Raw genomic sequence first — 16330 nt, 5'->3', positions numbered from 1 at the left:
AAAACAACTGGATTCTTCAGAATATATTTATGATCACTTGTTATATCAATATTCATATACAAACTGATTCAATGGGCTCAAAGGTGGTAATTGTCTAAATAACTTAGCAAGACATTTCATTTCATAAATTTGGAATTCATTCCATGGGGACACAGTAAATCTTGCACCTGCACATTTTAAACTTAGTTAAAATATAAAATCTAGAATATTTCTACCGCTAAAGGACAAATGAGAAAGTGAAGCAAAATTCTTTGGATATGATGGGGACTCTGACTTAATTAAAAGTGTGTGGAGAGAGGGCGGAGCAACATGGCGGCGAGGAGACACTGCGAGTAAGATCTCCCATTAAAAAAAGTTAATAGGGAGGAAAAGTGGCAGGTCCCAGTGAGAACTGGGACACGGAAGATAAAGGGACGACTCCAGCAAACTACCTGAAGAAGAAAGTTGCCATAAAAGAGGACCAGAAGGGAGGAAAGCGCAGAACCCTGCTCCCCTCCCCCACCCACAGAGTTGGCACTCTCCGACCAACAGAGAGGAGGAAAAAAAACAAACTAAAACGACCAACAAGAACGAACTATGCATCAGGCGGGACTGTGAGTGGAAAGGAACTATTTCAGCCACCACACCCCGTGAACTGGAGCTGTGGAGAACCCTGCAGGATTCGCCGCGGCAGTGAGCGAACGGCTCCAGGTACCATTAGAGAACAGCAGAGAACCAGGGCGACCTGCACACAGCCCTGGGCCAGCTGATAAGCTTGTGAGGAAAAGCTGCGCGCTTGAAAAGCAAACGGGGGATCGCGGCTGCCCAGGTCCCCGCGCCTGCGACCTAGGCTTGCAGGGAGACGCGCGGGGGCCCTCACTGAGGTGAAAGTCCCTCACTGAGTAAGCAGGAACCAGGCGCCCAGGCATGGGAGCAGGGGTGCAAAAGGTGCCATTCCCGCGCCACTGAACTAGGCTACAGCCCGCGTCCTGGACCTGAGGGCTTTGGAACTGAGACCTGGGGCATGAAATTCGGAGCGTGGGTCCTCCACATCGGTGGGGCACAAGGCAGACACAGCACCCCAAAGCCGTTGAGGTTTTCCCTACCATTCCTACTCTGTTCCCTGTCCCTCAGAGTGAAGAAAAACAGCCCACCGCGGACTAGGAGAGATCTCTGGAGCCACCTAGCGACCAGAAAAAAAAGTCACTAACACCCCATAGAACAGGAACCTTTCTTGAAACCTGCAGAAGGCCCCTGGAGGAGCCCGTGGCCAGCTGGGAAGTTAGCCCACCCCAGGCCCCTTCAGACCAGCAGTCTGAGCCCACAGGGGGAGCGGGCACCCACAGCCGGGGCAGACTGGGCACGCAGAAGAGTGTGCCTGAGACCGGACGCACAGGGAGTGCGTCCCGCATTGCCATTTTAGAACAGGGATATTTCTTCAGGAAAGACTGCATGCAGAAGGCTCCCTCAGGAGCCAGAGGTGAGCGGGAAAGCTCGCCCAGGCCAGGCCACTTCTAGCCTGCAGTCCAAACCCAGAGGGGGAGCGGGAACCCACCGCCAGGGCAGACCAAGCACACAGGGGTGTGTGTCCCCACATCGGCATTGTAGAACAGGGACTTTTCTTCAGTAAAGACTGCTTGAAACTGACAGATGGCTCCTGGAGGAGCCAGAGGGGAGCAGAGAAGCTCACTCAAGATGCCGGCCAGTCCCAGCAACACAGTGTCCCAATGCATACGACAAATTAGAAAACAGACTGTAGGGAGTAGAAGAACCACACGCAACCTAACAACTCCTCAGGAAAAAAGCACACCACAAAAAGAAAACCACCCCCCAGATTGCAACGACAGTAACTTGGAAAAACTTCTGAGCCCTCCAGAAAGAGAATTTAAAATTGCCATGATTAAAAAAATGACAGAACTCATAAAGGAAAACAATGATCAGAAGAAGGAAATTGAGTCCCTAAAGAGGGAAAACAATGATCAGAAGATTGAAATTGAGTCCCTAAAGAGGGAAGTAAAAGAAACGCAGGAGATCAAAGAATTAATGGAGGAACTAAAGAACTCTGGGAAAAGCAATAAAAGCAGAATAGATGAAATGGAAGAACGAATAAGTACTCTTGAAGACACAGAAATAAAAAGAACCAAAACAGAAAAGGAAAGAGAAGTACGAAGGAAAAAGAACGAAGAAAGACTTCGGAAACTATCTGACTCCATGAGGAGAGGAAATATAAGAGTTATAGGAATTCCAGAAGGAGAGGAGAGAGATGTAGGAACAGAGAAAATATTCCAGGAGATAATTGAAGAGAATTTCCCAAATGTGAAGAAGGAGCTAAAAATTGATATACAAGAAGCAAGAAGAACACCAAACTTCCACGACGAAAGGAAAAATACAGCAAGACACATAATAGTGAAGCTCCCAAGAATCCAGGACAAGGAAAAAATAATGAAGCTGACAAGAGGGAAGGAACAGATAACATTCAAAGGAAAACCAATCAGGCTGACATCAGACTTCTCTGAAGAAACACTACAGTCAAGGAGAGAGTGGAGGGACATAGTCAACAGACTCCAAGAAAACAGATGCCAACCAAGAATACTCTATCCCGCAAAGCACTCCTTCCTCTATGAAGAAATAATAAGGACCTTCCCAGACAAACAGAAACTCTGGAATTTCATTACGACTAAACCCCCACTCCAAAAATACTACAAGGAATCCTAAAGCCAGAACCTCAGAGGGACGAATAACAATGAAAGAAGGCCAAAAAAAAAAAGTTATTAAAAGAATAAATAAAATCAAAGGAAAGACAAACACAATGGCAAATACAAATGCTAACATATCAATATTAACTCTAAATGTAAATGGACTAAACTCTTCAATAAAAAGACACAGAGTTGCACCTTGGATTAAGAAACAAAACCCAACCATTTGCTGTCTCCAAGAAACACATTTAGCTACAAAAGATAAAAATAGGCTCAAAGTTAAAGGATGGAAAACAATCCTACAAGCAAATGGACCAAAAAAGAAAGCAGGAACAGCTATACTTATATCAGATAAAACAGACTTCAAACACAAAAAAATAAAAAGAGACCCCAACGGTCACTACATTATGATCAAGGGGACAATACTTCAAGAAGAAATAACACTCATTAACATATACTCACCAAACGAAGGAGCACCAAAATATATCAGACAACTGTTGTCCTCTCAGAAAACAGACATCAGAGAAAACACATACATAGTGGGAGACTTCAACACACCACTATCAACAATGGATAGATCAACAAGACAAAAAATAAGTAAAGAAACTAAAGCTCTAAATAAGGACCTAGAGCATTTGGGCTTAACAGACATCTATAGAACACTAAACCCCCAAGAAATGGAGTGCACATTTTTCTCAAGCGCACAAGGATCATTCTCCAGGATCGATCACATACTGGGGCACAAGACAAATATCAACAGATACCCCAAGATTGAAATCATACCAACCATCTTTTCTGACCATGAAGGCATCAAACTAGAAATAAACCATAAAAAGAAGGCAAGGAACTTTCCTACCTCATGGAGATTAAAAACCACACTACTGGAAGACCACTGGACTAATGAGGAGATCAAAGAAGAAATTAAAAAACTCTTTGAATTGAACGACAAGGAGGACACCAATATCCTAATTGTATGGGATGCAGCAAAAGCAGTAATAAGAGGAAAATATATAGCAATAGAAGCTCACATCAAGAAACAAGAAAGAACTCAAAGAAACAACCTAATCTCAAAGCCCAAAGATCTAGAAAAAGAACAACAAAAAACCCCAAAACCAGTAGAAGAAAAGAAATAATAAAAACCAAAGCAGAAATAAATGAAATTGAAACTAAAAAAAAATCCAAAAGATCAATGAAACCAAGAGCTGGTTCTTCGAAAAAATCAATTAAATAGACAAACCCCTAGCCAGGCTCACAAAGGAAAAAAGGGAGATGGCACAAATAAACAGGATCACAAATGAAAGAGGAGAAATTACAACGGATACAGCAGAAATCAAAAGAATAATCAGTAACTACTATGAACAGTTATATGGAAACAAGTTCAGCAATCTAGAGGAGATGGACAAATTCCTATAACTCTACAATCACCCAAAGCTAGATAAAGAAGAAATAGAACACCTATACAGACCAATTACAAGCAGCGAAATTGAAATGGTAATCAAAAACCTCCCCAAAAACAAAAGCCCAGGACCTGATGTATTTACAAATGAATTCTACCAAACACTCAGAAACTAATTAGTTCTTGTCCTTCACAAACTCTTCCAAAAAACTGAGAAGGAAGGGACAATACCAAACACGTTCTATGAAGCCAACATTACACTAATACCAAAACCAAACAAGGACAACACAAAAAAGGAAAACTACAGGCCAATCTCCCTAATGAACACTGATGCAAAAATCCTCAATAAAATTTTAGCTATCAGAATCCAACAATGTATCCATAAGATAATTCACCACGACCAAGCAGGATTCATTCCAGGGACACAAGGATGGTTCAACATCCGAAAATCAATCAACGTTATCCAACACATCAACAAAAACAAATATAAAAACCATATGATAATATCAATAGATGCTGAGAAAGCTTTCGACAAAGTGCAACACCCATTCATGATAAAAGCCCTTGAAATTCTTGGGATACAAGGAACATACCTCAACATCATAAAGGCCATCTATGACAAGCCAACAGCCAGTATCATTCTCAATGGTGAAAAGCTGAAAGCAATTCCATTAAGATCCGGAACAAGACAAGGATGTCCACTCTCACTACTGCTTTTCAATATAATACTGGAAGTCCTAGCCAGAGCAATAAGACAAGAGAAAGACATCCAAGGAATCCAAACAGGAAAAGAAGAAGTCAAACTATCATTATCTGCAGATGATATGATAATATACATAGAGAACCCCAAAAACTCCACAGAAAAACTAATTCAACTCATCAATCAGTTCAGTAAAGTGGCAGGATACAAAATCAACACGCAAAAGTCAGTAGCCTTCCTATACACAAGCAATAAATCTGAAGAAGAAGAAATAAAAAAAACCATCCCTTTTTTTATTGAAACAAAAAAAATCAAATATTTGGGAATAAATCTAACAAAAGAGGTAAAGGACCTATACAAAGAAAACTATAAAACACTGTTAAAAGAAATAGAAGAAGACACAAAGAAATGGAAAGACATCCCCTGCTCATGGATTGGAAGAATAAACATTATTAAAATGGCCATCCTTCCAAAAGCAATATACATATTCAATGCTATTCCAATTAAAATTTCAATGTCATTCTTCAAAGAAATAGAACAATTATTGATGAAATTCATATGGAATCACAAAAAAAACCCCGAATAGCCAAAGCTCTCCTGAAAAAAAAAGAAGGGAATGGAGGCATCACACTCCCAGACTTCAAACTCTACTACAAAGCCATAATCATCAAAACTGCATGGTATTGGAACAAGAACAGACATACAGACCAATGGAATTGAATAGAAAATCCAGAAATAAACCCACAGATTTATGGTCAACTAATCTTTGACAAAGGAGCAAAGATTATGCATTGGAGCAAAGAAAGTTTGTTCAATAAATGGTGCTGGGAAACCTGGGTCGCTACATGCAAAAGAATGAAGCTTGACCACTACCTCACACCATTCACAAAAATCAACTCAAAACGGATTAAAGAACTAGACATAAGACCTGAAAACATAAAATACATAGAAGGAAATATAGGCGAAACACTACGTGATTTGCACATCAAAGACATCTTTACAGACACATCACCCAAAGCAGTGATAGTGAAGGCAAAGATAAACAGCTGGGACTACATCAAATTAAAGAGCTTCTGCACAGCAAAAGAGACAATAACAAAAACAAAGAGAAACCCCATCAACTGGGAGAACATTTTTGCACACAACACTAATGATAAAGGACTGATCACAAAAATCTGCAAAGAGCTGATGAGACTCAACAACAACAAAGAAAATAATCCAGTCAAAAAATGGGCAGAAGAGCTAAAAAGAAACTTCTCTGAAGAGGAAATGCAAATGGCCAACAGGCATATGAAAAAATGTTCAACATCCCTTGTAATCAGGGAAATGCAAATCAAAACTACCATGAGATACCATCTTACACCAGTGAGAATGGCACATATTAAAAAAACTAGCAACAACAAATGTTGGCGAGGGTGTGGAGAAAAAGGAACTCTTCTGCACTGTTGGTGGGAGTGCAAACTGGTCCGACCATTATGGAGAGCTGTGTGGAGATTTCTGGACCTACTAAACATAGAGCTTCCATATGATCCAGCAATTCCACTCCTAGGTATTTACCCAAAGGACACAGAAACATCAATTCCAAAGAGCACTTGCACCCCTATGTTTATAGCAGCACTGTTTACAATAGCTAAGCTTTGGAAACAGCCCAAATGCCCAAAAAATGGATGACTGGATCAAGAAGATACGGTACATATACACCATGGAATAATACTCAGCATTCAAAAAAGATAAACACATGCAATTTGCAGCAACATGGATGGCGCTGGAAGGGATCATGCTCAGCGAAATAAGCCAAAAAGAAAAAGAAAAATACCGGATGGTCTCACTCATAGCAGGAATCTAGAAAACTTAAATAAGGGACCAGGAAAATGAATAACTATAAGAAAGTGAAAATCAAAATCAACGAAAAACTATGAACCAGAGACACTTTTTGGGGGGTGGGGGGTGGGAGGTGAGGGATTGGGGTCAGAATGGGGGGGTTGCAATTGTATGGGGAATATAAAAATAAAATTTATTATTAAAAACAAAACAAAAAAATTTAAAAAATTAAAAAAAAATAAAAGTGTGTGGAATTCATGGGTACTATTTGTGATATCTGCTCACAGTGAAAATTAGAAAGCCTGCCTTAGGCTGTACCTTTGTTTTATTTATTGTATCTTTCTTTGTTCTTGGGTGCAAAGCACAATTGCTCTTACAACTATGATTTGGAAAAGTATTTGGATTTTATGTGTCACAGACTTCATCTGCAAAGTAGATTCTAGAAAGTGTGACAGTTAATCTTTGTTGAAACTCAGAACAAACTCAGGCACAAGCATGATGCCTGGTTTAGTGCCAATAGCTTCAACATAGGGAATGCATGCTTCTGAAGAATTGGGATAAATTGAGACAGCAGTGGAAACTGTTTTCTCTTTAGTGATAGAATTGCTTTCGACAAAGAACAGAAGAATCAGTGATAAAGTTCATCTATCTACTATCTAGATCGTCTAGTAGAATAACATTGATCATTGAAGAAGCAATAGCAGCAGCTGGCTCTCAAAATCAAAGCTGTTGATGAGGGTTTACCCAAGGAAATGTTTTCAGGACCTCTAGAAGTGGATATCTAATTCCTAGATTCCCCATAAGTGATTGAACTATAGTGAAAGATCCCTTCCTAGAAGTAGAAAATTCACGAATGCATCAAAATAATTCAGTTCAGGATGGTCTCACTCATAGCAGGAATTTAGAAAACCAGGAAAAAGACTAATTATAATAAAGTAAAAATCAAAATCAATAAGCAACTATAAACCAGAGACACACTGCGGGGGTGGAGGAGGCAGGATGGGGAGGATTAGGGTCAAAATAAGGGAGGTGGGAATTGTATGGGGATATAACCAAAAGGAAAATGCATACATTGTACAAAAATGAAAAATGATGTAAGAATTATATAAAACAAAAATTTTAAAAAACTATAAAAAATAATAATTCAGTTCACTCCTCCAACACAGGCTGTGCCTGGGCTAATGCCTCTAGTGAACATGATCCTCATTTCTGTACAATAGACAGTTGCAGTGAGGAACTCCTGTATACTTGTTGAAAGAAGCAGTTTTTCTATTAACGCAGATAGGAATCTTAGAGAGGCAACTATACTTCCTAGAGTCTACAAAAATTCTATTTTGGGACATGTGGCTCAAAGTGTCTGTCTAGCAAAAATGTGGCACAAAAAAATTGTTTAAAAATCAGAAACAAGTCTCTTTTTTATAATCTTCTTTAATTTATAAAGTATCATGTAATTTCCTACCTTTTATTATATAAATGTGAGTCCAGGGGTTACCTAGAGCATATCCAATATTGTCACTGAATGGGAGCCATGGGCACTTAAACATATGTCAGAGTCCTGGAGGAAAAAGAAATTCCTCTTTGGAAGTCAGTACTATTGAACTCCCTCTGATTAGTTGGGATGGTTTCTCATAAGGCAAATTGTGAGGGAGGCAATATAGAATCCCACCAAACAAGCCCACAGTTTCTTTGGTGTTTTTAGAGAGAAAGGGCTGATTCAGGTTCAATGTATGTTCAAAACTGGAAAATTTCCTTATCCATTTTCCCTGGAAGGACAGGTATTTTTCTGGGAACAATGTCTTAGCAGACATGGAATCTAAAGAACAAAGTTATGCAGGGATTTGAGTAAGCAAGGATGTCATAGCAAAATCATAGTAGGCAAGACCCACATTTGACTAGGGAACAATGCATCAACTTTGAACAGGAATTAGGTACAGGAATCCCATTCCTGATAGTTAGCTTGTCAGATTCTTCCTGCTTCATATAGCTCCTTCTGGGTTTTAAACAATAGAATGAGATGCATTTATTCAGAAAGAGAACATATTAGAATCCTTATTCTCTTTTCTCTTTAAGCAATTATTTTTACAAAGAAGATACACGAATATATTTCTATTGTAACCTGAAGATGTTGGAGTAAACGGATTATGAGCTACACCTGTAACATTCCTGGCATTTCATCATAGAATTTATATAGACTCAATCACCTCTGTCTAGCATCTACCCCAACACTATAGATTAATGACTAGACCAAAACATAATGCAAGTTATCTGCGAACTTTCATTCCAGAGACTCACCTGTGACCAACACTTCAAAGGGTGCCTGATTGTAGTATGTGGAGCTTTCAAATAAACATCTATACTCCCCATCATCCGAAGGCTGGATGGAATGGATCCTTAAGGTCACCTGCCCTTTGGTGATATTCTCATTCAGAAGCTCTGTCCTTCCTTGGTACTCAGACATCTGATGTTCCATATGATCCTGGGAAGCACCATAATGATACACCAGACCTGAAGGATGAGTTCGGTACCATTTCACCTCCATGTTCTGAGCATCCATGATTGGGTTAAGATGGCAGGACAACAAAGCCTCTTCCCCAACTAAAGCAATCACTGGTTCGGTTGGTGCTCTCACATGGAATTGCCCTGGAAGTAATTAAGAAAAGGATGGAATCATCACTGAGATTGTGAAAGACACAGTTGTGACCCTCTGAGAGTGAAAATAGACCAGTTCAATTAGCAAAATCAGCTATGTTCAATGAGTGAAAGGTCTAATATAAGGATCTCCAAAAACACTGCTAATATGAGGTCATAAGATCAATGGGCAACAGTCATATGATCTTCATCACAATTTGTGTTTTGTCATTTGCTTAGGATTGGACTTTAAATTTATATAAATCACTTACTGAAGTCTTTGTAAACTCCATGTGTTATTGAATATTATTTGCATTTTTCAGTGAGGAAATTCAGTGAACAATTAATAATTAAGTCAGTAATTAATTGAGTCAGGGAGTAATGATTTACCCCTTATTGTATACCCTAAGGTACAAATTGAAAATCCTAATATCAACAACCAAATGTTTCCTTGCTTTAAGCCAGATGTTACCCTATATAGTATAACCTATAAAGAAATATAATGTGAAACCAAAAATGATGTCTTTGCATTATAAAAAAAATAGAACACCATTCACAATCACATCAAAAAGAGTCAAATACCTAGGAATTAACTTAACCAAAGAAATGAAGGACTTATACAATGACAACTACAAAACAGTATTAACATCTTAATAATAAAACATAAGAAGATAGAAAGATATTACATGATCATGGATGGTAAAAATTGATACAATCAAAATGACTTTTCTACCAAAAGTAATATATAAATATAATGCTATTTTCATCAAAATGCCACCAATAGTCTTCAAATAAATTGAAGCAAACATATTGAAAATTATATCAAAACATAAAAGACCTCAAATAGCAAAACGATCCTGAAATAAAAAGAAATGAAGGTATATGTTACTTGACTTTGAACTATACTATAAAGTAAGAGTACTAAGAATGACATGGTATTTAGCATAAAAATAGATACATGGATGCATGGATCAAAGGGATAGAATTATAAGCTCATAAATAAAACCATGTTCCCATAAACACTTAATATATGATAAAACAGCCATCACCATACAATGGAAAAAGGAGAGCAACTAGTAAATGGTAGTTGGAAAATGGGAAGGCAATATGTGAAAGAATGAAGCTGACTCACTCTTTATACCATGAACAAAAGTATACCAAAATGGATTAAATATTTAGATAAGATCTGCAACAATAAAATGTACAGAAGGCTACTTTGGTAATACATTCCATCACATCAATGATAACGCTGTTTTTATACTTGATCTTAGCCAAAAGCCCAAGGAGTAATGATAAAGATATTTTGGAGAGTTGATATTACAATATGGCAATGGAAATAAAGCAAAAATAAACTGGGATTATCTCATATTAAAAGACTTTTGCACAGCAAAATAAAATGTAAATAGATTAAAAAGATTTCTTACTGAAAGGAAGAAAATATTTACATATTACATAAGTGACAAAGGGTTATATGCAAGATATATTTTAAAACATACACAATTCACTAACAGAAAAATAAAAAGTTAGTAAGTCAAAATAAGGGGGGAGGTGCAATTAGATGGGGAATATAACCAAAATGAAAATGCATACATTGTGCAGAGATGAAAAAAGATGTAAGAATTATATAAAACATTTAAATAATAAAAAAATTAAAAATTAAAAAAAAGAACAAATTGTATCATTACTATTCTACAACCATAGGTTTAATCTTTGTGACAGGCTTGATTTATCTTTTACAAGACCTCTGTGGTATATATACCAAATATACATGCATTTGTACTCTGGCCCCTTTTTCTGACACAGAGCTTATAAAAATTTCGGAGTTTCCTAAGTGATAGGAGTGTCTTTTATTATTCATAAGGAGATTTCAGACATCTGAGTTCATACATTTGTGTTGATTCGAGGTGGGGGCCTCTAGAACACTTTGATTGGGTCCTGATCTCCAGAGAAACCAACATTTTATTCAAGCATTTTTCTCTAATCTAAAACCTGTGGGGAAAGTTGGGAGGATGGAGAGTTTCAATCACCAGAGGTCAAAGACTTAATCTAACACGCATCATGTATATGCACTGAAACGGAAACTTCTATTTAAAAGTCTGAAACGATAGGGCAAAAAGAAATTCCAGGTTGGTGACCATGTTGGTGTGTCCTGAGGTGGGACATACAGAGTCCACAGTGGGGAGCATGGAAACCCTGTCCCACTCCATCTCCTTGCCCTTTATGTGTCTTCCATTTGGCTGTTCCTAAACCATATAATCATAACATTTTTCTGAGTTCTGTGAGTCATTCTAGAGTATTATCAAACTTGAGGGAGTTCACTGAAACCCCTGGAATTATAATCAACCAGGTAGAAGTGAAGTTTGCCTGTGGACCCCATTTATGGATGGCTCTGAAATAGGGACACTTTTGTGAGACTGAGCCCTTAATTTGTGAGTCTGCACTAACTCTGAATAGTTCTTGTCAAAGTTGAATTCAGTTGTTGGATACACACTTGGTATCAGAGAACTAGAAAACTGATCATTGTATAAAGATAAAATAGTGCCTCAGTAACCTGCTAAAACTACATAAACAAATCTACTGATCATTTGGCCTATGAACTGTAATTTATCATAAAATTAAGCATCACCTTTAACCAAGTGACCTGACCACCATGGAAAGAAAAATAACAAGAAAGTGAAATGTCTGAGCTAAAAATCTCAGTAGGAAGAATTTTACCAATATTGATTTAATGATTTATCAAAATTTTTAAAATAAAGAAGCTGTATTTGTTTGCCCTAACACCTTTAGGGTTATATTAACTGTGCATGTTGTAATTAAGAGTGAGGAAATTTTTACAATTATTTATAACCTGAAATCCTTATGAGTAGACAGACATAGGTATGATAAAGAACCACACCTCCCAGAAAAAGAAAGAAAGAAAAATATTGCAAGGTAATTGCCCCTTGTTGTAGGTTATTCAATTCCTAGAAATGGTCCTGAGTATCTTGGGACAACGAAAGACAGTGACAGCTATGGAAGTTCAGGACATTTCCAGGAGAGAATTAAGGAGTGATATCTGAGTTGAGACTCAGAGCCCATACTGAAGCACTGAACTTTCCTAGATGATTAGCATTATTCATTTGTAATTTCATTGTCTTCTAAGAAATTCTACACCAAAATCTCAGAGAAGAATCACAGAAACAAGAATATAAGGCAATGTCCAGATTCAAGGGAAGACATTTGATGGAATAAAGAGTGAGAATCACCTTAGTGGTTGAAAGTTCACAACCACCTGAGCCTGACGTGGAGCCATGGCAGGAAGGAGAGTGTGAGCAATAAGGTAAGTGGTGCCATCTGAGAAGATGCTCCCTGGGTTCCTCTCTCAGGCCTCTCTGAAGACTGAGATACCAGCCATTTAAAGTTCTCTTATCAACAGTTCACCTCACTGAATGAAAATAGTAGCGTGATGTTCCAAAGTTCAAAGGTAAAGTTTCCACCTCTATCTGGCCACCTTTAACCACCTGTCCATGGCCAGGGAAGCAGCACTGGGAGCAGGAGGGTCCTGATAACCATGACAAGGGCTGCATCCCTGCTCAGGGCTCAGTGTTGAGAGTCAGACCCTTGTCCTCATACAGACCATCATGGGTCACAGACGTGGGTCTGGTTCACTTATATTCACACTCTTCCTAAAACACTGTAAGAACAATTCCTAAATGCAAGACTCCTGCATATGGGAAAATGAAAGCAGGAAGCAAGTGCACTCTGAACAAGCTGACTCAACTTTTTATATGTTTACAGGCCAACAAGGAAGGAAGAAAAATACATTTTAAAATGAGCGTAATGGCAAAATAACTGAGATATTTTGAGTTGAGGCTTAAAAATGTACCACCTCTGTATGAATTTTTCAAAGTTATAGGAAGATGTGCCTCGGTAAAACATTCAAGTATGTTTAAAAAATACACAAAGAATAGGGAATTTGTTTCAGACTAATGAAGAGATAGTGGAGGGTGGGCTCCATAAATAAAATGAAACTGCCAATTTTGAATACATGGTAAAGATGTTTAACACAAAATAGGCTTTAGATGAGACGAGTAAAGGATAAGAATTGAAAATATGCCAGTGAGAAAACTGAAGGTAAATACCAACTTTGGAGAAAATAAAGAATAATCTATGCCAGATAAGTGGTGGAGTAGCACTGCGGGATGAGCAGTGGGTGGCATTGGTACCCTCGAGATGATAACCAACACCCACAGACAGGTGGGGAGCCCCCCACCCAGGTGACCAGGCATGAAAGGGACAAGGCTGGATCTGCACAGGTTCTCCTCTTGCCTCTCCTGACTGTGAATGAGGTATTTGAATGCACAAGTGAAATTCTTGTGCAGTTTTAGAATTTCAAATTATGTTTGTTTTTTGCAATGAAAACATATATATTTATCTTACTGTCCAACAGATTGCCTTTGATTAAAGTCATTATGAATTTTCTCTATTAAAATGTAATAATATTTCACTGTTGGCTTTTTCATCTAAATTCATAATTTCAACCAATCTGTTGTCCAGCAGATGCATGTATTCTCTATTAGATCAAGTTCTAGTCAATCCTATATAAATATAAAATTCCCACATAGGAATAGATATTTAATTTGAAGTGTTCAAACACTGATATCAAACAGAACAGCATTTGTTAAACCAAAAGCATTCAATCACTCTGCCTCAAGATCATGCAGTTGTATGGGTGACTCCAAGTTCCTATGATAATGGGCAGCAAACGAACTTTTCTTTTCTGGGAACGGAATCCATAAGAATAACTTAAGGGGCCTCCCCGGTGGCGCAGCGGTTGAGCGCTGGGTTGCGAAGCTGCCCGCGGCCTCTGCGGCGCCAGTTCGATCCCCAGCTGCTCCCCGGCCACCAGAGGAGGGTCCCACATGGCGCGCAGACCTCTCCTGCGGCCCGCTGCTCCCCTCAGCAGTGTACTTTGGTCCTTCTGCCTGCTCTGCTCTCCCCTCTGGCTCTGGTGAATTATCTCACCCTCCCACGCCTCTGACTGTACCCAGTGCATGTATAAACGAACAAGCAAACAAACAAACAAATAAATAAATAAAACATGCCTCTATAAAAAAAAAAAAAGAATAACTTAAGATGTCACTTTTAAATTTCTACAGTTTATATATCAGTTTTATGAAATTTTATCCTCACAAATCAGAGACAAAAAAAAAATGAGACAAAGACTCAGATAGAAAGAAAGAGGACAGACTGAAATGTGGTCTGTTTTAAGGTCTTCAGGTCTAGGAAACAGAAAAAGGGCAGAAGACCTAGGAATATTTTGTAGAATAAAACGACTTCTAAGTCAGGATCCGGTGTACAGTAAATTAGTCATTCCTCCTTCCTACTCACCTGTGCTTGGCCAGGGCAGCAGGGCTGAGAGCAGGAGGGTCCCGATGACCTTACACAAGGGCTGCATCCCAGCTCGGGGCTCGGTGTTGGAGAGTCAGACCTCTGTCCTCTCATGGACTGTGGTGGGTCACCGTCCTGGGGTCTGGTCCATTGACATTCATATTCTTCCTAAAACACGGTGAACAAGATCCCTAAACACAAAACTGGCTCATAGGAACACCTGATGGGAAAGTGAAAGCAGGAAGTAGACTTTGAGCAAATGACTCAACCTTCTATGCATTTAAAGCCCCAGTAAGGAAGAAAATAAAGCAGGGTTATTGATTACATGATGAAGCAAACACTACATAGCATGAAGAAGACTCACACCCCAAACTCTTCTTTTTAATTTCTAGGCTGGTTTTCTAAATTGGAAGGGAAAAGCCTTGAGTGACTATCATATTTTCATACTGAACACAAGGAAAACTGCAAAAGTGTCACATAACACAGACAGGACTTGTGCAAAAGGCGAGAGTTGCAAAGATGCCTAATCTTCAATATCCCACACCATGGGACATTTCAGTGAGCTGTGCTCCAGCAGAGGAGCTATTCTCCCTCTTTGCTTCCTTGTTTTTAGGAACAAGTGGGGTAACAATACTGCTGTGTAAATATTGAGCTATTGTATTTAAAACAAACTCAAAACTCCACAGTAAAAAAGAAAAAAAATCTAATTTTAAAAATATTGAAATGCATAAACAGGAATGGATTGTAGTTATTTTATGATAAACAGAGTATGTACAGATAATATCAATAAATATATAAATATATATACAGCATCATTAGTTATGAGGAAAATACAAAATAAAACTAAAATGAGCTATCACTACACATTTGTTGGAACAACTACAACTCATTTTTGAATAACAATACCAGTTCTGGCAAGGATACAGAACAATCGAATTAATCATACATCACTAATGAGAATGTGAAATGTCACAGCCACTTCAAAGATAATTTTTTATTGTCTAGTGAAATTAAACATGCAACTGCCACATGACCCAGTAATTGTATGTCTTGGACATTCTTCCAGAGAAATGAAAACTTACATCCACATAAAACTACTATTACAAATAGTTTTTCAGCATTGACATGTTCTTCAGTAGGTGAGTAGATAAATGAACTGTGGCACATTCATACTACAGCATACTGCTAGCAGTAAAAAGGAATAAGTTATTTATACACAAGATACTTGGATGGATTTCAAAGAAGTAGTGCTGTTAATAAAGTCAGCAACAAAAGGTTCATACTGCATGAATATTTGTAACAGGGTGGTTCTCAGGAAAAGGAGAGGTTCCAGGTTCTCTGCCCCACACAAGGGTGGGTGGACTGGACAGGGAGAAGAAGCTGCAGAGGAGACTGAGGAAGGAAGGAAGCAGAATGGAGCCAGAAGGAGACCTGGAGGAGGCACATGGAACAGAGAGACATATGAAGAAGCTGCCCTTGCTTCTTGGTCTTGGACTGTGTAATGCCAGCAAGACACAACAGGTTTTGTATGATACGGGCAGATGGGTTATAGGCTAAGGTTACAGGTATCAGGCTTTTCTGCCCTCCCACCATCAGGATAGATGAGGGAACCCTGTAATCCTGAATGCATGCCTGATGGCGGGTACCTGAAGTGGGTACACCTGCGCTAAGACTGTGCTTTTAAGGGCGGCGTCACAGGGACGCCAGCAGAAGCAGAGAAGCAGAGGAGAAGCCGAAGAG

The 16330-nt window shown here is 38.7% G+C and overlaps 1 protein-coding gene across 1 annotated transcript in view; it reads right to left on the bottom strand.

The window, feature by feature from the left end:
• LOC311173842 (butyrophilin subfamily 1 member A1-like) overlaps nucleotides 1–14657 on the bottom strand; it is a gene marked incomplete at both ends in the record, with an annotated part of 52153 nt that extends 37496 nt beyond the window's left edge. The window contains 2 exons of the mRNA XM_084237932.1: nucleotides 8885–9232; nucleotides 14591–14657. Coding sequence (XP_084094058.1) covers nucleotides 8885–9232; nucleotides 14591–14657 — 415 coding nt within the window. The remainder of the gene's footprint in view (nucleotides 1–8884; nucleotides 9233–14590) is intronic.
• Between the last annotated feature and the right edge of the window lie 1673 nt (nucleotides 14658–16330).

The sequence above is a fragment of the Talpa europaea genome (assembly GCF_964194135.1).
Source record: "Talpa europaea genome assembly, chromosome: 7".
Lineage (NCBI taxonomy): Eukaryota > Metazoa > Chordata > Mammalia > Eulipotyphla > Talpidae > Talpa > Talpa europaea.
This window is presented reverse-complemented; position numbering and strand designations above follow the sequence as displayed.